This window comes from Phalaenopsis equestris, unplaced genomic scaffold (assembly GCF_001263595.1).
Source record: "Phalaenopsis equestris unplaced genomic scaffold, ASM126359v1 Scaffold000002, whole genome shotgun sequence".
Taxonomy (NCBI): Eukaryota; Viridiplantae; Streptophyta; class Magnoliopsida; order Asparagales; family Orchidaceae; genus Phalaenopsis; species Phalaenopsis equestris.
Window position 1 is genome coordinate 59,382,733 of NW_018164444.1, and position 23,882 is coordinate 59,406,614.

General features: G+C 33.1%; 1 protein-coding gene across 1 annotated transcript; it reads left to right on the top strand.

Annotated features, from left to right (window-relative positions):
- The first annotated feature begins 19,254 nt into the window (after positions 1–19,254).
- Positions 19,255–22,067, top strand: LOC110030016 (putative glucan endo-1,3-beta-glucosidase GVI). Its single transcript, XM_020732557.1, has 3 exons — positions 19,255–19,382; positions 20,130–20,590; positions 21,463–22,067. Exons 1-3 carry the CDS (start codon positions 19,274–19,276, stop codon positions 21,946–21,948), a joined length of 1,056 nt encoding a protein of 351 aa, XP_020588216.1. The 5' UTR covers positions 19,255–19,273; the 3' UTR covers positions 21,949–22,067.
- The last annotated feature ends 1,815 nt before the right edge of the window (positions 22,068–23,882 follow it).

Here is a 23,882-nt window from a genome sequence, read left to right on the forward strand (position 1 = left end):
AAATCCTAAGAGAAAGATTAGACCTCACTAAAAATGAGGTCAACACATGTATACAATGATTAAAACATGCTTTTCATGAACTACCATCTCAACTACCAGCCTAGAGTATTTAAAGCAGACCCAACAGAAACATTAAAGGCCTAGTAATCGATGGCCACGCCGCTATGAACCAGTTAAGACAAAACGAAGCCTTATACATGCATTCCCTTATTTTAACGTCTCTAGCATGCGTCGAGCATGGAAGAAGAGCAAAAGAGAGGAAACATACCTTGCTCGGGCTTCTGTAATCAACAAAAGAAAGCCACAACACTCCTAAACCTTAAGCTCACAGGCAAAGCCACTGCACTCCCAGACTCCAAGCTCACAAGCGCCTAGCCGAGAAACGATTCCCGCGGAGTCTCTCCCACGCTCCCAAAATTTGTAACCTCACAGCAAAACCCCCCAACGGCCTCTTATACACGCAGAAGAGAGGAAATAAAAGAAAAGAAAATTTTCCAAAGGGTCGGCCAACCCAGCGCTCGTCCCAGTAGAAAGGAAATCATCGCAGCCAAGGCCACAGAGGAATGAACTATCGGGAAGGAGGATTGCCACATTCGTGCCTGAAGGAATAAGAATGCCAGAGTCACCCTACCATGGAATGGATTCCCGCTCAGCGAGACGAGGTAAAAGAAACTTCGGGAAGCCGCAGCTCAGGCAGAGGATGTCGAGAGAGGCGAGGTCAACTCCTCGTTACACAAAGAGGGGAAATAATCCCAGAGGAACAAGTGATTAGGGCTCAATCCAAGCCCAGGCACGAAGAAAGGAACCGAGCCGAATGTAGAGGCGAATTAGGGATTTAGGAAAGGTTAAAGTCCCCTCCCTCTTAACATGTCTTATATTATCTTAATATCTATATATTAATAATATAATATAATGTAGTTAAATCTCCCGATTTGCGTATGATTTGACATATCAAAATGTGTGTTTTCCCTAACTAAACTCGATGTCCCGGACTTGCCAGCACAGTCCGTTTCATCATCTGGGGTCGCCCGGACGACTTTGTCGACGGTCAAGTCGAAAACACGTCAAAAGATCGAATTTCTTTAAAATAATCGCCGGTGATCGATAGTGAAGCCTCCTATGGGTGCGGGAGACATGAATTTCAATAATCATGTGCGTCGACGTGTGAGTTGTGGTATTCGTGCATCGTGCAAGCACGCGAAGATTGCAATGGGTTTTCCTATGGTTTCAGATCCTAAGAGTACTCGACTCAAGTTTCGTCGCGCTGGTTTTATTCGGCTCAACCAAGCGTTGAAGATTTTAGAACCAATCACATGAAACTACGATGGGTCAAGAAGTGACTCGAATTTCTAGTTGTTGCGGGTCTCAGACTAGTCCTCTAAGAGAGTAGGTAGGAAATCCTAAGGCTAGATCCTAGGCTCTAAGAGGAGTAAGAGATCTCACAAAAAATGTAGTCAACAGTCTCCATCAAATAAACCCTCCCCACGAACACCCTCTCCAAACATAATACCTTCTAACCCAACGGAACCCCCGTACCACACCACCATATGATCACTCGTAGCTGCGCCGACAATCTCAAACCGGTAATGAAGCTCAATATCCTCCATCAACTCAAACATTCCTCTGGCCCTACAACATACACACGAGTAGCTAAGCAGGCTTACTAGCGGTCTGGTATGAACGAGGAGTTCTTTACTCTTCAAACACAGAACACTTGGGCATTGGTTCCACCTCCATTACGATGAACTTATCACACTAAATACAACTCAAAAGGTACAGTAGCTCGATATAAAGCCAGCCTTGTGGCGCAAGGGAATAAACAAGATTATGATGTGAATTACTTCAAAACTTTTAGTCTTGTGGCAAAGGTAACGACACTCCGTGTGCTCATTATGGTTGCTTGTTATCACAAGTGGCCCATCCTACAATTTGATGTTTCTAACGCATTTCTACATGGTAAGCTTTTTGAAACGGTTTATATCAAACAACCGCCATACTACATTGATTCTTAATTCCCAAATCACGTTTGTCTACTCAAGAAGGCCTTGTATGGACTTAAGCAGTCACCGAGACAATGGTTTGTGATGATCTCTACATTCTTCGTCAACGAATGGTTTCAAATCAGCAAGAGGGATCCGTCCCTCCTCATCTTGTAGAATTTTAACCTTCGTAATTCTACTTTATGCTAATTATATTTTCATTACAATACAGGATAAGACATGACATCAATTGAAACCCTTACTCCTCGCCTCAGCTCTAAGTTCCAAATCAAACTTTTGGCACTGGTATCTCAGTTTCTTGGCATTGACGTATTATATTTTCTTGGATCAGCAAAGCTATCTAAATCAAATTCTACTTCATGCTACCATTACCAAGCAGGCTCGAAAGTGGCTTTCACCTTCCGTTTGATGGACAATCACATTGAGTTTCTTTTACTCACTGGAGCACTCTAATATCTTACAATTACGCGTCCCGAGATCTCCTTTGCGGTTAATTTTTTGTGCTAACACATGCAAACCCCCACAACATATCACTATCAATTCCTCAAGCAGATACTTCGATACCTCCACGGTACCTTGGATTATGGCCTTCTCATCAAACTAAGTGATCTGACACTCCACACCTACTCGGACGCCGATTGGGCCGGCGATTCAGATAACCGACGCTCAACTACAGGATATTGCACTTTTTTAGGTACCACTCCAATCTCATGGGAAATCAATCCTCCATCGAAGCTGAGTATCATGCCTTGGTGACAGAGGCGTCCGACACCCTATGGCTACAATGTCTTTTTTGTCGAATTTGGCTCTCTACAACCGGATCCCACCAATTTCGCATGTGATAATCTCTCCATGATGGCTGTTGCTACGAATCCGGTATTCCAAGTTCACACCAAGCATATTAAGATAGATTATCACTTCATTCGGGACTAAATCCAATCAAATTTTCTGCAAATCCACTACATCAACAACCAAGATCAACTGACGGATATGTTCACTAAATCTTTGCAGTTCAAGCTTCGACAAATTGGACTTTGCTATGAGGCAAACTATAAGGGTATCTAAGGCAGTTAGTCCCCTCTAGAAGCTGAAACAAAATGTACCGTGCACTGGTATGGAGCAACGCGATTTCCAGGTTCTCTTCTTCCTCACTTTACCTTTGCATCTCCTTTCAAGCTCTCCTTCTCTCCAATTTCTTCAGTGTGAACAGTGGAATGAGTAGTGTTCAGCCTTTGGCTAACATCCCTGCTTTCAAAGAGCTAGTATTCTTGAGTGAATACTTTAGTTAACTCCGGCTCTTTAGGCCGAATTTTCCGCAATTTGGTGACCTGAATAATATTAAAATGAATTTTCTTTAGTTCTTGTAGCTTTAATTGGCCGATTTTTATAACTAGGTTGGCTAAACTCAAAACTAATTTGTTGAGCTCGGCAAAGAGTTACAATTTAATATGTTGAGTTTGCAAAGAAAATATCAAGGCACAACCATTTTAATGCTAAATGAAAATATAGGAATTTATTTTGCGACTATTTGTTGTGAAACCCACTTTTCCTTTGATTTCAATTCATTTATGGAAAAAATAAGGTTTTCTATCTTGTATCATTAGACTTCAATTACGGGCTTCAATTAAAATGTATTATTAGATATTATCTAACTTATCATTTTGATATAAGATAATTATTAGACTTCAATCACACTTGCATAGAAAAATCCCACTATTTTATCTTCCAAGTTCTAATGGATATATTGAATCTATGGTTCCACGAAGGGTATACTCTAACATTGGCTGATCCTGAAAAATTGAAAGATCACGGTTTTCGATTTGTCGACCTAAAACAGGAGTTATCCTTGTTTAAGATCGAGTGACTCGAAGGATTGACTTTGAAATTAACATTGACTAACTCAAAGCCGATCAAACCCGAACCACATCTTGATGGCTCCACAAAGGGTTTCCTCCAACATCGATGAATCCAAAGCTCAGAAGGACTTGTGGAAAAGTCTGAACACATCAAACTTGCCCCAAAATCACAACCATAGTGACAATAAGGATTCAAACACCTGGTCACATTTAGACTAGAAAACTTAGAGACTCTTATCTAGCTAAAGAGGTGCACATGTTGATTAGTTCAGAATGGAATACCTCATAGACATATCCAAGCCTGAGAACTAATCAATAGATACTTAATAAACTTGAATACACTAGGATGAAAACGCACGACTGACATTCACTCTAAGAGGTAAACAAGACGATTAGATCGGAGTGGAAAGCACACGACTGACATCTAAACCAAGAGCTAATAAAAAAAAGATATTCACTTGAATACATTAGGATAGAAAGCATACGACTAAAATCCACCCTAAGAGGTTAGGACGACTAGATCAGAATGGAAAGCGCATGAATGACATCCAAATCGGGAGCTAATCAAAGGAAGATATTCATCTAAATACATGAGGATGGAAAACGTACGACTAACATTCACCATAAGCGATAAACAAGATGATTATATCGGAATGGAAAGCACACGACTGGCATCCACCCAAGAACTAATTAAAGAAAGGTATTAATTGGTTTTAAAAAAATTTGAAAGTTTCATTTTAAAAAAGTTTTGTTTTTTTTAATTTTATTTTCGAAAGTATTAATTTCAAATTTCATTGAGTTTTCCCACTCTTCGAATGATTGCTTAGTTTTGTTGGTGTAAGATACCTTAAGAGAATTAAACTTTGCCCAAATTAGAAAGTTCATAATTTTAAGTTTTGGTTTTCATTTGAAAGATTTATTTTAAGTGTTTAAAATCTCTTTTGATTGAATTAGGTTTAGGACACCTGTGGGAAAATTACGCATTGCTTAATAACAACCAAACTAAAATGCTTTTTTTTTTAGTTTTATCTTCATTTCAAGTTTCATATGTGAAAATTGGAGGGTTGCGTTCGGAAGTCGATAATCAACGTAAAATTTTTCAAAAAACCACAACATGAATCCTTTTTAACCATTGTGTAAATGCTAGGGCGTCCTCTAGAAGCGACGTGTTGTATGACTTGAATACAATGATAAGTGTGCAATGGCCGCTATATCGACACCCGAGTGTGGTGTTAAACAAGCAAGGATTCTCACATTACGGACGGATGCGGGTAAAGAAGATAGTCTATGAATCTAATATTAGGATAGAATCATAGAATGTAGGTTCTCTCATAGGTAAATTAATGGAACTAGTTGGTATTATGATTCATAGAAAAATAAATATCTAATGTATTCAAGAAACTAAATGGGTTGGAGAAAATGTTAAGAAGATGTATAGCTTAGGTTTTAAACTTTGTTATTCAGGTAAAAGTCACACTAGAAATGTTATAGGTGTAATTATAGATAAGAGTTTGAAAGATCATAATTTATAAATTAATAGAATTAGAGATAGAATTATAGCTCTTAAGATTGTTGTTGATACTTATATTTTAATATTATAAGTGCTTATGCATCTCAAGTAGGTTTAGATATAGGTTACAAAGAAAAATTCTAGATTGATCTAGAATAATTAATCAAATGATACTTCTTGAAGAAATATTTTTATTGGAGAAGATTTAAATGAACAAGTTGGTAAAGTGGTAAAAGATTTTACGATTTTAGAGTAATTAATCAAGAAGGTAGAACCATATTAGATTTTGCTTTAACGTATGATTTTTTTTATTACTAATACTTTATTTAAGAAAAGAGAGTATATTATTACTTATAAGAATGAATTTAATAAGATACTAATTGATTATTTTCTTATGAGAAGAAGAGATTGTCGAGAATGTAAAGATTGTAAATTCATGCACATTTAAAATTTAAATACCCAATATCGATTATTAGTTTTTGATTTTATGATGAAGAGTTATAAAATAAAGAATACTAGGAACCATTGTCACTTAATTAAATGTGGGGAACTAAAAGAAAAATAAAATTATTTTTATGAGTAAACTTCAAGATTTTGAGAATTTGGATGTTCATGAAGAAACAAATTCTATGCGGAATAAAGTAACAAACATTTTCAAACAATTGACGAAATATGTACTTGGAGAATCAAAAGTTAAAGCTTTTATAAATAAAAATAGTTTGTGGTAGAATAAAAATGTGCAAGAAAAGATAAAATATAAGTTGTCATAAAAATTGGTTTAATTGTAAAAACTTAGAGAATTGAGAAAAAAAAATATAAAATGACCCGTAAGGAGTTTAAGAGAATAACTTGTGACGCTAAAAATTTTGTTATTAGGGGTCTTTATATTATATGAGATACTTAAAAAGGTGACTATATATACACACACACACACACACTAGCAAAATAAATAGAAAAGAAAAATAAAAATTTTGACTCAAGTAAAGTGTATTAAAGATGAAAATTAAAATGTGCTTTTATTAGAGGAAAAAGATATTCAAGATAGGTGAGTGAGTTATTTTGATAAACTTTTCGATCAAGTTTCTGAAAATATGATCGGCATTAGTGATCTTAATATCGTTAATCATAGTAAAATGTTTCATTTTTACCATCGTATTTGTAAAAAAAAGGTTGAGAAGACCTAAAGAAAACTAAGAGTGGAAAGTTTGTAGGGCTAGATGATATCCTAATTAAAATGTGAAAATATTTAGGATATTTAAGAATTTTTGTCTTACTAAACTCTTCAATATTATTTTAAAAATTAAAAAGATGCTTGAGGAGTGGAGGAAGTGTATTTTTGTCTCCATTTTTAAGAATAAAAGGATGCACAAGCGTGTGCAAATTATAGAGGAATTAAGTTGATGTGTCAAACTTTAAAATTATCGGAGTGGGTAATTAAACATAGGTTAAGACGTATTACAAAGATTTCTCATAATTAGTTTAGATTTATGCCAAGTAGGTCTACTATGGAAGCTATACATTGATGGAGAAATACAAAGAGAATAAAAAAGATCTACTTATGATTTTTATTGATTTAGAAAAAGCTTAAGATAAGGTTCCAAGAGATCTCCTTTGGAGAGTTCTAGAGTAGACAAGTGTTTATGACTTATATTCAGGTCATTAAAGATATGTATATTAAAGCTGTTACTTGTGCTTGAACTGAAGGAGGATTGACCAATTATTTTTCTATTTCGATCGGATTACATCAGGGATCAGCTTTAAGTCCATATCTTTTTTGCATTAGTTGTGGATGCTTTTACTGGGCATCTACAAGAGGATGTATGTTGGTGTATTTTGCTAATGATATCCTTCTTGTGGATAAGACTAGAGAAAGAATTCAAGAAAAACTTGAATTATGGAGCTCTACATTAGAGTCTAAAGGTCTTGGCTTGAGAACTAAAACTGAATACATGAAATGTAATTTTAGTAGTAGTAGCTCTAGTGACAAAGTTGTAATCATGGGTGATCAAATTATTAGAAGGTGTGAACGCTTTAAATATTTCGGGTGTATTGTTTAAATTGATGGTGATATAGATGGGGATGTTATTAGTAGAATTCAAATTGGTTGGTTGAAGTGGAGGAATTCTTCGGGCCTAGTGTGTGATAGAAAAGTACCGCATAGACTTAAAAGGAAAATTTTATAAAATGGTGGTGAGACCTGCAATGATTTATAGAGCAGAATGTTGCCCTTTAAAAGAGAAGCTTAAAATTAAGTGTTGTCAAAATGAGAATGCGTAGGTAGATGAGTGGCTTTACTCTTAAAGAAAAAATGCAAAATGAATATATTTGTGATAGGCTTGGTGTAGCTCCTCTTAAATGGTTTGGTCACATTAAATGTTGATCATCTGATGATCCGCTTAGGAATGTAGATGTTTTTTATTCAACTTATGTTAAGAAAGGCAGAGGTAGACCTAGAAAGACTTGGGCATGTTGTATAAAAAAATGATTATAATTTATTAGAATTAATTGAAAATGTGGCATTCAATAGGACGCAATGAAGAAAAAATATTCATGTAGTCGACCCCACTTAGTGGGGTGAAGTTTAACTCTGATGGATCCTTTGAAAGCAATAAGACAATTTATCGCCAAGGACTACTCACAAACATACCAAGATGATTATGAGGTGACATTTGTTTCAATTGCTAAATTGAAAACTATTCAAATTCTACTTTCTCTTATTGTGAATTTGGATTGGTCATTGCTCTAGTTGGATGTCAAAAAATGTTTTCCTAAATGGGGATCTTACAGTGGAGGTGTACATGTCCCTCCCTCCAAGCTTTGAAGCAATCCAAGCTTTGAAGCAATCATGAATTTGGATTGGTCATTTCTCTTTTTCTCGGGGACAAATGTGTCGACTGCAGAAGTCTCTCTATGGATTGAAGCAATCATCAAGGGCCTTGTTCGACAAGTTCATAAAGGTGGTAATGGGTTATGACTTTTATTAGGCCCAATCAGATCATACTCTAGACTTTCGACATTCCTCTAGTGACGAAATTGTTATTCTTATCATCTATATCGATGATTTTGTGCTCACAACTGATGATATACCAGCATTAAAGTCTCTGAAAGGCATTCTTGCTACTTTATTTGAAATGAAAAACTTGTGGTCTTTTCGATACTTCTTAGGCATGAATGTTGTTCGGTCATCTCGGGATTTGTCTGTCTCAGTACCAATACGTGATTGATCTATTGACAAAGAATAACCTTCTTCTTTGCAAACTAGTAGCAATTCCAATGGATGCCGATGACAGTTAGCCCATATTCTCAATACGGTTTCAGTGAACAAGACTGACTATCAATGTCTTGTGGGAAAACTCATTTACCTTGCTCATACTCTCCCTAACATTTGTCACATGGTAATGTGAGTTAATTCATGCATGATTTTTATGAGCACCATTTCTGAGTTGTCCACAGTATCCTTCATTACTTAGAAGGCATATCGGGCTCAGGTTTGTGTTTCTTGCGCCACACTTCTCGTTCTATTGCTATTTAATTATGTACAAACGTGGATTAGACCGGGTAGATCTGGTTCGTCTATGATCGAAGATCTTCCTCAAGATATTGTTCATTCGTATGTAGAAATCTTGTCACGTGGAAAAATAACAAAAACAGTCGGTTGTGGCTTTGAGCAGTGTTGATGCAAATTTTCACTCCATGTCCTTGTGTATCTGTGAAGTTCTCTGGTTACGCATAATACTCTGTGAATTACGTATGTCAATCTCTGCTCCTCTCCAGTTGCTCTGTGATAATAAAGCCGCCATTAGCATTGCCCATAATCCGGTCCAGCATGATCACACTAAGCAGGTAGACACTTCATTAAGGAGATGTTGAATTCATGGGAGATTTGTATTCCATTTGTCTCATCCAATGGTCTATTAGCAGATATCCTTATCAAAAAACTTCCTCGGCCATCGTTTGACGACTTCAAATCCAAGTTGAACATGATGGACATCTATGCTTAATTTATTTTCTATTTCCTTATTTATGTAATTCCTTATTGTTCTATTTCAGAATTTATGTATTTCCTATTATTTGAGACTTGTAATATATATTTATACCCATTTTCCTATTAATGAAAGTATGAAGCCCTATTTTCAAAAGTTAACACTTCCCACAAAGGTACAATACCCAAATGTGAATTGTCTATCATCAATGGATCCAATATAGTCAAACATTAGAGAAAGTATCTCTCTTAAGATGTTTATTCTCATACAGAAGTCACTTTTTTTATTATCTTCTTATCTTTGAGGACGTGTGGGACAATCTCGCAATATTCTTTTGCAGAAGTATGCATATATTAACTTATAACTCCTATAACGAAGAAAACAATAGGTATTAGGAGATTGATCAGTGTGCTCAATTTATCGTGCATTAATCACAATATATGATATTTGACAAAAATTATAACATTAGTACTGTGTTTTTAACATATTATAATAGTTTCCATCAACATTTATAAACTATTTAAAATATCCAAAAAATTGTACGATATGAAATACTCAATAAAAACTCAATATGTTCACTTATTAATGTGCAAAATAAAAATGGCAACAACATTTAGAAAGTTATACAATGTAAATATTAGCATATTTAGATATCTTATTTGTTATAAAATTTATTTAAATTAAATTCAAAAAATTATGCAGGAAAAGAAATCACCTTAAACGAAGTAGTAGCATAACACTAGTAGTCCTATGCAAAACAATTTTCCAAACTGGACATCTCCTAAAATTGACTTTTGGGGCGCCAAATCTTGACTTTCTACCCCCCACCCTCTTCTCCTCCCCTCTCTCTCCCACATTACTCTCACTACCTAAGGAAATAAAATTGATGCTTCAAGAAAGCTTTTAAATGCTTTTATAAATATTTATAGTAAAAATAAATATTTAATTTTACTAGAAAATTTCATATAAATCTTTTGATATCTTGAAATTTGGATCTATATTTTTTAAAATAAATTTAAAATATTATAATTTATCTAGAATGGACTAGTGAAAACAATTCACAAATGGACGCTAGTTGGTTTTACTTATGTAAACATTTGTTATTTTTTTTAATGAAGATGAATAAAATTAACAACCTCATTTTTTATCTACGATTCCCATTAAAATAGTAAAAAAAATTAAAATAGAGTATATAACATTCTACGATGTGGCAAAGATAGTTTGTAAATTAAACTTGGAATGAATCCAAAATTACTGTTTTATCGCTGTAGGTAAAATTTGATCTTATGGTAATTCAAGATTTTATATCACTATTTCTAGGCAGTCTTTTCTATAGTTATTCGGATTCCAAAAGTTCTTGAGATGCACTTCAATAGATATAATTATCAACATAAATTTCGAGACAATCAAACAGTTTATATTAGAAAAGAGGAAATTCAATAACCCGATGAAATACTTCACGGGCGGGCCAAGGGCGGGCTCATGAAGCCGATCAACTGAAGATCATCAGCTTACCGAAAAAAGGTCCAATTGGCTAAAGGGCTACCCTACTACCAAAGGACCATGCAAACTAAAGACATCAATACCGATCCCCTTAGGGTCAACTGGTTGTCATTTGAGAGACGCTCGGTTTCCCAAAGCAAAGGTCGATCGATATTCATACAAAACAACCGGTCCAAAGGCCTGCTCACTGGGAGATTTATACTTATGGGAAGTTGTCAATATCGGTTACTGATGCAAAAAGGTGTTAATGTTAGTTATGAATATAAAAAGGGTATTACTGTCAGTTATAGATAAAAAAAAAAACCTGTAGCAGTTATAATTACGAAAAGGCGTCAAAGAGGGTAAAATTGATTTTTAACACCCCTAATTAAATAAGGGCATGAAGAATAATGACTGATAATGCCCCATTAAAGTGGGGGTGAGAATATAATTTTATTAATGGTCTTCTATGATTATAAAAAGGGATAATTTTTATAAATGGACAGATCTTTTTCTCTGAGAACTGTTCATCTTGCAATCTATTCTATCTCTATTTCTCACTTCTTCTCTTCTTCCCTCCTTCCTTATTACTCTATCCCTCGAGGCGTCTTTCAAATGACAAATCAAAATTCAACAATATTTTATATAAACATTCGTGAGTGTTGTGCTGATTTACTACAAAGAATTGTAGCTATGGTTATTACATAAGGATAATACTTGGACCCCAAATATTCAAATGGATAGACTCAAAAGAAATACTACTAGGATATGATGTAGAAGATGAAAGTGACGCTCAATAATATTTACCAAGCTTATAAACATTATATTCAAACATATAGAGGATTGAAAGAGTTGAGAAGAAACTCTTGAATTAATTCTATGTAGGATGAGCCAAACAACAATGCTACTAAGATGGAGTGTAAGCCGAGTACACCTCTGGGGTTAGAATGTAAATTCCACTTGCTTCAATGCATACACTACTTGTCCTTATATATTGAGATCTTAAAAAACGAAATAAGGATTTACAAGCAATTGTGAGTGCAAGTATGGCAATGATCTGAAAGTAAATTTATAGGAAATTTAGGAGCATGTAGTAATATAACACCTATAAAACATGGAAATTCAAGCCATATGAGGCTTGATACACTTTGCATACATTGTTTTCATATTTTTTATAAATGTAAAATAATTTCAATCGTGATCGTAACATAAAATCAAAGCCAATACATTTCATCCTAATGAGTATCATAAGTTTTAGCAGCACTGCTGCATACAAGCATTTCCTTCACCTTATTCCCAACAAAATGCTGCGTTTATACTCTTGAAAAACTACTCCATTTATCATCATACTGAAATCAATATTTGAATGATTGTTAGATTGCATCTCTCTCTCTCCACATTCTTGAAGTAATGTGGAAACTATAAAATCATTAGAACAAACCCTAACCCTATCAACCTGCTTGAATGAGCTTCACGAATGTCCGTTGAATAAATTCGGTCAGCTAATTTTGATCTACCGACAAATTTGATGCAACAAACAGGGAGAAGATGACAAGTTCCTGAAAGATCAGCTCTTGAGCCACAAATTTGAGGAGGCCTGTAAGAGTGTTAATGCTCCCCTGGTGCTGAGAATGCAGCCTGGTTATGACCATTCATACTACTTCATAGCAACTTTTATTGATGATCATATTCGTCACCACGTTCGAGCCCTTAAGTCTACCTGACTCAGGGTGGCTAAGCTTTAGGTGGTGCTCATCTTCCTGGTATGTTCTTTTAATCTACTTTGATGTACTTGTCTTACCTGCCATATTAAACACATTTCTTTATTTTCTATATATATATTTTTCGATCATATTTGTAATGTATGGTGATACAAAAATATTGTCTTCAAAGTGTTAAGTTTGCTACATTTTTTATTTTGGATTCCCACCACATGCCATATAATCTGCTTCTATGTGCTGTTATTTAAAAGAAAAGGGGGCATTTACTTGCATATCACTCAATTCTTATGTTGCAACCAAACAAGGCCTAACTGTTAAAAAGTGAAACACCTTTTTCATGATTATGTATGATGGTATGTCTGTAAATATTGAAGTTTATGTGTTAGATATGTAAATACATAAGGATTGAGTGGTATGTATGTAAATCCTCCAAAAAAAAAAAATGCTAATTACAGATTCCACTTTGATCATATTAGTTTGTGAATAATTTGTTATTCACAGAGCGGACACAGCTGAAAGATATATTATATGATTGATCAATCGAGCAATTATCGTGTTGCATTAATCCCAAAATGTAACATAGTTAATGACTAAAACCCCCCATCCTAATCAAATTTAAGTTCAAAATGTTTTTTTTTTCCTTAATTCGTCTATCTATAATAAGCTCATAGTAAAGCATCTTCATCATCATCAATATGCATTCTTATGCTTCTCCCCCTTTTTTATTAGGTGAACTTTATTTTGTATATTTTCACATCTTAAGTCTATTTGCAGCCTCTTTAATGAATATTTCACTCCATTCACTCAAATTTTCATTTGTGAATGATAAACCTCTATCTATATATATATATATAACAACCGCGAGCTGGTTTGGAGCTGGAATGGATCCAAATAACTCAATTTGAACCAGCTGGCATTGATTTTGAATTGGATCGAGCTCGATTCAATTTCTTGTGAGTTGACTTATTCTTGTCAGTTGACTTAAAATTGAATATAACGAGTTACGAGCGGACATTGAGTTGACCCTAGCTCCAAATAGGTTTAGCCATATTTATATATGGAATTCATCGGAAATAGATATTGAGGGCTTTAAAGCCCAACTTGGCCGAAAAATTAGATATATTTGTAGCTTTTTTTTTTTTTTTCTTAATTTAGCGGAGCTACGAAATCATTTCTGTTTAATTAAATTTCCCATATTTGTTGCTGTATGAACCAAAGAATCTTCTAGATAACTATCCCATAATATTAGTAGAGCACTGGCTAGAATTAGCCGTTTCTTCCATAGCTTTGTAAGGAAATTATTATTATTATAATTTATTGAAGTGTCAAAGTTTGCCGACAGCAATGTCCCGTATTCTGGCATCCAAAGCTTAAACTATGATAAGCTATAAATGTCTTTGGTTACATCATTGTTGACAAGTGGCAACAATTACTTCATATAAATTTATTTTACATAAGAAGAAAATTATTAAAATACATTTTCCACTTAGGTTTTTTTTTTTCGTTTATTATGATATCATTACAAACAAATGATTGATAAACTATTATAATCTTTAATAGTGTCATCCTACTCAATGGCCAAATCATGAGAAAATATTTGTCCATCATTCAGATGTGCGGATGAAGGCATGGATCGCACAGTAGTGCGTCTGGGGCGGGAAGCGATCCATATTCCTGATTGTGTGTTTGGTTTAACAAACGTAATATTATCTTTTCGTACCAAGGGTCACGGAAAGACACTCTCGTCTTATTTGAACTTTTATTGAATTTCTTAACTTCATATGATACTTTACATTTTTTGCCCCTTTAAATTTAAATATTTCATAATAAATTAATACTTGTGGTCATTTTTATTTAATGGTACTAGTTGAGAAAGTTCCTCCACCATAATAATGATCTTTCTTATTTATAAGTTTGGGTTGTCTTTACCTAGGGTTGGTTATATAAAACTTTACACGGAAAGAGAAAAATGCATCAAAATAATATTTTGATGTGGTTATGTGTGTGACACATCATGTAAGATAGCATTGTTAGAATAATGAATGAGTTGATGAAATCAGTCAGACTTGCCTACTTAACTCACCGAGCTAATTTGTCAAACTGATCAGGCCAGTTTCCTAAGAACCTGACCGAGTCAATATTTGGTGATCTGTGTAACTGAATCAGTGAAACTCTACTGAGCCATTTTATCGACCTATTTGGATTTTAATGCCGACTAGTCCTCTCCTTGAATATATGAGAAATATTTTAATTAGTGTTCAATTTATGAATTTCTTTTTCTATTGAAACAATTTTTTTGTTAGGAAAAAAAAACTTCTTTTTGGTCCATGTCGGCATAAGTACAAAATAGACTTTATTAGCTAGTATTAATTTAATTCACTTTTTATTAAATGTCACTCTTTTGTTTATTTACAAAAATAACCTTTCTTTTTATTGGTCCTCGCAGGCTTGGAAAATCGTCGAAGGTAAATGATGGCCTGTAGGCACAATGTTCGGGTAAGGATGAATAAACTTAAAATTTAGGGATTAAAAGATCTATGTAATATAATTATTATTCCAAGTAAATAAATTAAGATTATGACTATTTATACAATTTTAATCATTATAAGCTTTCTAATTAATAAATTTAATTTAGGATAGGTTTGTACTATGCTAAATTAATTAATCATGCATTTTTATACAAATTTGATGTTTATAGAGTAATTTGGGTAAGATGAGTCGAACGTTCTCTTTAACCAAATCCAATTATCAACCAGATTAAGGATGGTTGATTAGGGCAGTGAGAATTAATTGACTTGTTAATACGAATATATAACTTAAGAGTAGTATCTTTGTTGAGAAATTAGGGCGAAGAAAAACAGGAATCGACACAAATCCAGAAGAACACATAGATTTACGATGTTCGGCATAGATAACTACATCATCGGGAGCAGAGCGGCGACTTCATTTTCAATATTCAGAAAAAAGTGCAGAATACAAGATTCAGCTCACTTATGGTTGCAGACATAACATATATATAACCCTATATAATTACTAATATTGGACATTTACATGCATATCACTCAATTCCTATGTATTTACATATCTAACATCTAACTTTACTTTTTACATTATTATCCTCCAAATCTTTCATATCATATAAAAATGGCACCATTTTAGTTTTTAAAAAGTGAAATATACATTTTAATGTATTAGAAAGATGGCTTGAATGCAAAAATTTAAGTATAGTTGCTTCAAAATAGATGAGAAATAAGTGGTATATATGTAAATCTCATATAAAACTATCTATTTGAAATGATATACTAATTAATCATCCATTAATAATCAGACATCAAGCTACAAAATATTATTTTTCTAAGAGTAGCCTTACCTTGGAGAAAATGTCATCATAAGTCGTTTTCTACTCTTATGTGGATCTAATCATCACCCTCAATAATGTCAAAAAAATAAAAATTTAGTAAAGATGATTGCCGGGCCAGAGGGGCTCTTCTGTAATTAAAAATGTTATTTAAGCTACGTGCCTTTTGTTTTATTAGATTATGTGTGCCATTTGTTATTTTGACCAGATATTAGTATGGTTGCATTTGGACAACATTTTGGTTCTCTTCTTGACCATATTAACCAAGAGATTCAACACCACACCATGGATACCCAAAACTCAAATAAATAGACTAATATGTAATTTCTGTTTATAGAGATGACCGTGGTTCAATGGTCGGCATCATCTGATCCTCGATGTCTAATTCTATCGATCCAAATGACTAGATCTCTTATCATGGCAAGAGAATGACCACAAATATGTTAATTTAATGATTAACAAATGATCTCTTATGTTTGTGAATATTCAAAAATTAATGAACAATGTATGATGTATAACTTCAACCTTTTAAATCATCTGATGCCACTCATATTTGAATCATGATTATTTTGACTGCGCTCTGATGATGAATATCTAGCATTCAACAATGTTTAATGTCTGTCAGGGGTTTAGGATAGACTTTTTGAATTGATTAATCTAATGAAAATAATGTCTCCTGACCCCTCAAAAACCTCAATTGATTGTCAACTTTGATTTCTTTGGACTCCAACCATAATAAAAAGACACTCTTATAGATCAACCCTATTTTTTTTTATTATTGTGAGAAAGGGGCACTTTTGAAGAGGGATTACAACTATGTGATAAACTAATTGATAATTAAATTAATCCTATTCTATCCAATTATATATTTGATGCCTTATGCCAACTAATCAATCAAACAAAAGACAATTAAGGCTATGATAGGACCTTATCCATACTTTTTATAATTTTGTCTTAAAAATGCAAGTCATTCACTTGTTTTATCGTTGGATTATTATGTAATCCGGGCATTTACATACACACCACTCAATTCTTATGTATTTATGTATCTAATATTTGCACTTTCATATTTACATACATATCCTTCAAATCTATAATCCCACGTCAAAATTATCACGATCACTGCGTTTTTAGAAGTGAAATACATATTTTCATGCACAAATTTATGACACTGTGTTATAAGTCTGAATATCAAAATTCGGGTGTACAATGCGTAAAAATAAAAGAATTATGTGATTTTTTTGTATATATATATATATATATATAATATATATATATATATATATATATATTAGACTCGATTCAAATCGTGTCATTTTCAGATACCCTTAGACTGAAATATTAATTTTATATTTTCTTAGTTAAGAAAAAAATATAACTTCAAATTAATAGTTTGTTATATTATCACTATCAAAAGAAATTACTAGATAAATTTATGATTTAATTAAAAAAAAATTATGAGTATTTGATCTTTAATTGAATGAAGTAAGCAATATGAATTGATCCATAATTAAATTTAATTTTTAATATAAGAATAATTTTTTATTAGATCTCTGCATTTTAATAGCTACCATTTTTTGTTGGAATGCATACGACACAATTCTTATGTATTCACATACCTAACCCTCAAAACTTTTATATTTACATTTTTAACACTCAACACTTTAATGTCACAATAAAAATATCATTATCATAAATTTCTTAAAAGTGAAATATATTTAGATATAAGTCTATGACATCAAAATGTTATAAATGAAAATATCAAATGTTACGTGTTAGATATGTAATTATAAAAATTGCGGGGTATGTATCGAAATTTCCTTTTCTTTTTTTTTTTTTAAAAAAACATACTTTTAAATAAATTTCTGTTCATCTAAATTCAAATAAATGAAATTTAAGGTTGTTGAACAGCTCCATTATTTCCCAATATTTCATGAAAATTATTTTCCTTAGTAATTATCCTTCTTACATAGACAAGGGAGATGCTCCTTCGTGTACGTTAAGCAGTGTGATTAAATTATAAACTAATGATTAAATTATAAATTAATGATAATTTACACTAAAAATGAAATTTAATTAATAATGCATGCTGATGTCTATATCTACAATTAACAATGAGTCTAGGCCACTATAATGGCGGCCGACATGCACGCATTAAAAGAAAATTACAAGTCATGCTGTTTATTAAACAAATTAAAAATAGGTCATCATGTATATTAATCGCATTACCTAATCCTTTTGACATTATCTTAAAATTATGCGGCATCTTCCAATTTAACATTTTGTTAATTCAGCAAGGAGCTAGTGCTGTTGTTTCTGTTTTTAATACTTTTGATTTATTATTTTAGGCCTTTTTTAAAAAAAAATTAATTTTATAGGGCAAATTTTACATATTTAACACCTGTTTTTTTATATTTACATACATAACATTCAAAGGTTTAGTTAAAAAAAAAATGCAAAATTGCACATAAAGATAAGTTCAAAATTGTTGGATTTGTTTGGAAATTAATGCAACAAGCCATACTGAATTCTTATAAAATTATTATGAGGATATCGTATTAATTATGAAAATAATAAGATTAAACTTTAGTTATAAATATCTAGAGTAAAATGTTCATCATAAATATAATTTTATTTTAAAAAAATAACAAATATTTATTTTGAAAAATCACATATCATGCTTAATTATGAAGTAAAATGTCAAAATAGTCCATGACTATTTACATAAGGTCATTTTAATCCTAGAGTTAACTTATGCAAGTGCTAAAATAGTCACTAGTGTTTAAATTCGGATATAGATGATTATTAGAGCTCAATTTTATAAATATTCTGGGACTGATTATACCCCACGTAAATTTGAGAACTATTTTGACACTTTAACTCTTAATATGTCTATCGTAAGAACTAGTATGTATTTAGTCGAATTGGTGTTTTTATTTTTTACCAAATTTGTTGGTGATTTGCCCAATATTAATATTATGACATGCTTTACACTCATTACTATAAGTGATTTAGGTATTTGGGAGAAAGATTACTAATTAATTATGTTTAGGTTTGCTTAATACTTGATGTTTGTAGCTTAACAACTAATTAACTTTACCAAGTAATTCTTCAATGGTTGGCCTGCGTAAACGCATGAGTTCAGCTGTTCAGAAAAACAGCCGGCGCTAGTTTTGCAAATAGTACAATTTTGAGTGATTTATATGTAATATTGCAAAAAAAATTATTTTTTTTCAGAATTATGAAAGGTAGAAGGTTATTATTGTAATAAATTATAGGGTATTGTAAGGGGCGTGGGCAGTTAGTATTATAGTTGCGTATTGGGTTTTTTTCCCTCACTCACTCTATAAATATATAACGGCTATGAAGGAGTCGAGAAGACAAAGCAAAAGGGCAGTTATGGACCGCCTTCTTCTCCTCCATTTCGCTTCTCTGTTTCTTCTCTTCTCAGCCTTCGCCATTCCTCTCGCAGGTATTTTTGCCCTTTTTTATTATAATTATTCTTTTATTATTATTTTTTATTTTAATTTATTGTTTAGAAATGAAGTTGATATAGTTAGGTGGAAAAACTATTTCATATGGTGTCTGATCTCGACCGTCGATTACCGCAAAGATGTATTTTAGTGAGCCTCACTTTCAGATTTTTTTTTTTTAAATTTGTTGTGGTGATCGACGGTAGAGATTGAATGGGGTGTCCATATGGGATAATTTCTCAGTTATGTGAGCAACGTGGGTTTCTACTTCTATTATATATGAAATAAAGTAATTATAAAGATACATGAGTAATTCAGAAAAAAAAATTATATATATATTTACATTAATTTTATATGTAAAAGTTTGCTTAAATCAATAGTTTATTTATATACCAATTGCAAAATAAATACAACAATTAATTAGTATTTTTCTGATAAAAAAATGAATAGGCGCCTGTTTTCTTTATTTTCTTCCTAGTTAGCTAACCGCCACCCACCACTCTTATCACCATCATCATCAATAAATAATTCATTTAATAAACATATTGATTAAAAATATATATTTTTTAAATAAATTTTAAGTTTTTATTAAATTATGTTAGTTCAAAATAGATTTGCTTATAACAAAACCTAACCAAAAGGACTAATTTTAAATTGTGAGAAAGTTTATGGTACTTAAATCTTCTGTTCTTTCAAAAACATGTAACTTAATCATAAAAATACCATTTTTTTATGAAATTAAACAGGATCTCAGGGCATAGGAGTGAACTATGGAATGAAAGGAGACAATCTCCCTTCCCCAACTCAAGTGATTTCTCTCTACAAATCTCGAAACATCTCAAAGCTCCGGCTTTTCGACCCAGACACCGCCGCCCTCGGCGCCCTCCAGAACTCCGGCATCGGAATCATCCTCGGAACCTATAATGAAGACCTCGAAAAGTTCGCTGGAGATCCCTCCGCCGCTTCCTCTTGGGTTCATTCCTACATCATCCCTTACACCTCCACCGTGGAGTTCCGGTTCATAGATGTTGGGAACGAGCTCATCCCCGGAGACACCGCCGCCTATGTCCTCCCTGCCATGCGCAACATCGCCGCCGCGCTGAGTTCCGCCGGCGTTCATATTCCGGTCACCACTGCTGTCTCAACGAAAGTGCTCGAAAACTCCTTCCCGCCGTCGCAGGGAGCCTTCTCCTACGAAGCATCACAGGTGATGTTTTGTTAGTTACTCCGACTATTTGGAATATTTACACGCATACCACACAATTTATATGTATTTACATAAACTTTCCTAAAAATAAGGTTTTATCATATATTATATTTATCATAAATTTAAAACTATGGGTTTAAGATTAATATAATTAATATTCTTATTTAGAGAAGTTAATTGCTGACTAATATACTAAAATATTTTGATGTTGATTTAAAATTTTTAATTATTTACAGAGAGGAGGAATATAATATATATGAAGAATTAATTAAAATTGCGTGGTAGGCGATAGTTAGCTATCAGTGGCTGTAGAAATCAAGTCATATTCATATTGATCTTCAAATCTTATTCAAATTGATCTGAGCAATTTATAAATATTATATGTTCAAGTGGAGGAGTATAATTTTGACATTTTGGTGTCTAAATTCACCCCCTCATAAAAGTAGTTGTACTCAATAGGAGTCCGTTTGGTGCAGTGGTGCGGCGGCGGTACTGCACCGTATTGTTCTTTAGGTAAATTGAGTTTTGATTGTTTTTTCAAAAAACTGCTGTTAAAATCAGTGTTTCTCACTGCTATAGGCTATGTGTGATGGGAGTTTTTCTAGCTACGATTTGACTATTTTAAAAAAAAAATAATATCAGATTATTCTTCAGTAATTTCACAGCTGACAGCTGCCCTAAACAAAGCGTGAGTGGTATTATTTGTTTTTCGGCATTTATGTTCGTATCATATAATTCTCATATATTTACATATCTAATAATTATATTTGCATATTTAGATGCATAGCACATAAAATCTTTAACATCACAAAAAATATTACTATTATTAAAATTTTCAATGAAATTTATGAACAATGTGAAAATATCAATAGGTACTGGGCCCGATCATCTCCTTCCTAGCATCAAATGGTTCCCCATTGTTAGTCAACGTGTACCCCTTCTTCGCTTATTCCGGGGACCCCAATGGAGTTGGCTTAGACTACTCTTTATTTACGGCCAACGACACAGTGGTTCAGGATGGCAGCCTGGGGTACTCAAATTTGTTTGATGCCATGGTCGACTCAGTCTACTCGGCTATAGAACGGCTCGATGGGACTGGGGTCGGAGTCGTCGTGTCGGAGACCGGATGGCCGTCGGCGGGCGGTGAAACCGGGGCCACAGTCGATAACGCGAGGATTTATAACAACAATTTGGTGAAGCATGTGAAGAAGAATGGGGGGACGCCAAAGTGGCCAGGGAAGCAGCTGGAGGTTTATATGTTTGCTATGTTTAATGAGAATCAGAAGCTTGCTGGAATTGAAAGAAACTTTGGGTTGTTTTATCCTGATATGACTGAGGTTTATCATGTGAATTTTTAGTCATTTAGTTTATGCAAAACAAAATGAAAAAATTGGTGCGGTTGCCGATTGGTGGCTGTAATTTATTTAATTTTCGTGTCTGCATTTGCAATATTTGAGAAGTTAATAAACTATATTATTGGTCATTTGTCTTTTGGAAATTTATTTTTTTTACATTTATGCCACATGGCTCCACATCCCGACTCCCAACAATATACCGCCATGTGTGTTATATCGGGCCACCTAAAAAAAAGTATTAAAGTGAAATCACCGACTCTGCAATAACCCCGAAATAATCCTAAATTAACACTGGAATAACCTCCACGGTGTTGTTTTGGGGTCATTGAAGTGAAATATATGAGTTTTATCTTCAATAACCCTGAAATAACCTCCGTGATGTTATTTCAGAGTTATTGAAGTGGGATGTATGAGTTTTTCTTCAATAACTCCAACATAAATCATAAATAACCCTGAAATAACGTCGGTGGTGTTATTTCGGGGTTTTTAAAATAGAACTAAGGAGGTTATTTTGGAGTTATTGAAGTAAAATATATGAGTTTCTCTTTAATAACCCAAAAATAATCTACGCGGTTCTACTTCAATGACCCTTAAATTAAATCCGAGATATATCACACCTAACGAAATATTATTAAAGTTTGTACGTAGAGCTACATAAGTGGAGTACATATATTTTTTACCCATAAAATCGGCTAAAAGCTGAAGAACGAACGAAAAGTATTCAACTAATACACTTAGCTTGTCATGAGACGGCGATGGCATGACTTCAAACTAATAGCCCTAAAGTACTTTATCTACCCAATTACTTTAAACTTTTTGATGCCTATTTAATATAATAGTGAAAAAATTGCTAATAACATAATAATAAATGATACTGAAATGAAGATTTGATGCAATTACATAGAGATCACCAGAAACTTTATATTTACAAATCTAGTGCCTCTTTCATCCATTTTCTAAATTCTCACGCAAATATCAAATTCATTGCTAAAACCCAAAGGCATATTATTAGTTTTTATCAAACTCTCAATAGTTTGATCTTGGCACGCATAAATACACTTGTTTGATTGTTCAAAAAGGAAAAAAAAATCTAATCTGTAAATATTAATATTTCAAATGATCTGTACATAATAATCCCAACTATTGTTCATCCCTTTTCATCCTGTATTACTTCTCATTAGCACTACATTGTTTTCCCAATTATGCAATAATTTTGATTGTACTGGAGCATAGGGCACAAATTGGCAATTAATGCCCGCACCCTTTCCTTCTGTGACCTCTTAGCATTACATAAATAAATACATTTTGGGGGATTTACATGCACAACACTCAAAACCTTCAATTATTACATATTTCACACCCAAACATTATAAATATAACATCATTTAACACTTTGTCAATGGGTTAACAAATCTTTTCACGGCCCTCATTCTGCCTCGGACAGTCTCAACGTTGCCACCATCGTCGGAGCTGGTTGCTTGCAAGAGCAACATGAGATTGTCGACTCTCTTGATGTATGGGTGAGAAGTGTAATTCACTTATATTTCTGAAGAATTGTCTGTTTACATAAACATGCCTTAATATTTTCATTTCAGAAAATATGCTTTAAATTGTCTGTTGGACTGCAAAATGCTTGATCGGAAACAAATGGCTCAGAGTGATCCACTTTAATCATATAATGTATTTCAAATGTTCGGGTGTCTCGATAACGTTACAAAGTTATTATATTACAAGCACGTAAGTTTAAGATTTTGGTTTGGTTGGAGTCATCTCATGGAGACATTCAAATCCATTGTAAATTTATTGAAATTCGAATTCAATGGATACAAAAATAATTTCAAAAGTTAGTAGCTCAATTTCAAAAATTATTTATCCTTGTCATTTGAAGGAGAAAAAATTTGCGTATGTAAGACGTACGTAAAACTGCGTACGTCGGA

Coding starts and splice junctions, on each gene's coding strand:
- LOC110030016 (XM_020732557.1), top strand. CDS start 19,274: ATGAAGGAGTCGAGAAGACAAAGCAAAAGGGCAGTTATGGACCGCCTT. Junction 19,383..20,129: donor CTTCGCCATTCCTCTCGCAG/GTATTTTTGCCC, acceptor GAAATTAAACAG/GATCTCAGGGCATAGGAGTG. Junction 20,591..21,462: donor TCTCCTACGAAGCATCACAG/GTGATGTTTTGT, acceptor AAATATCAATAG/GTACTGGGCCCGATCATCTC.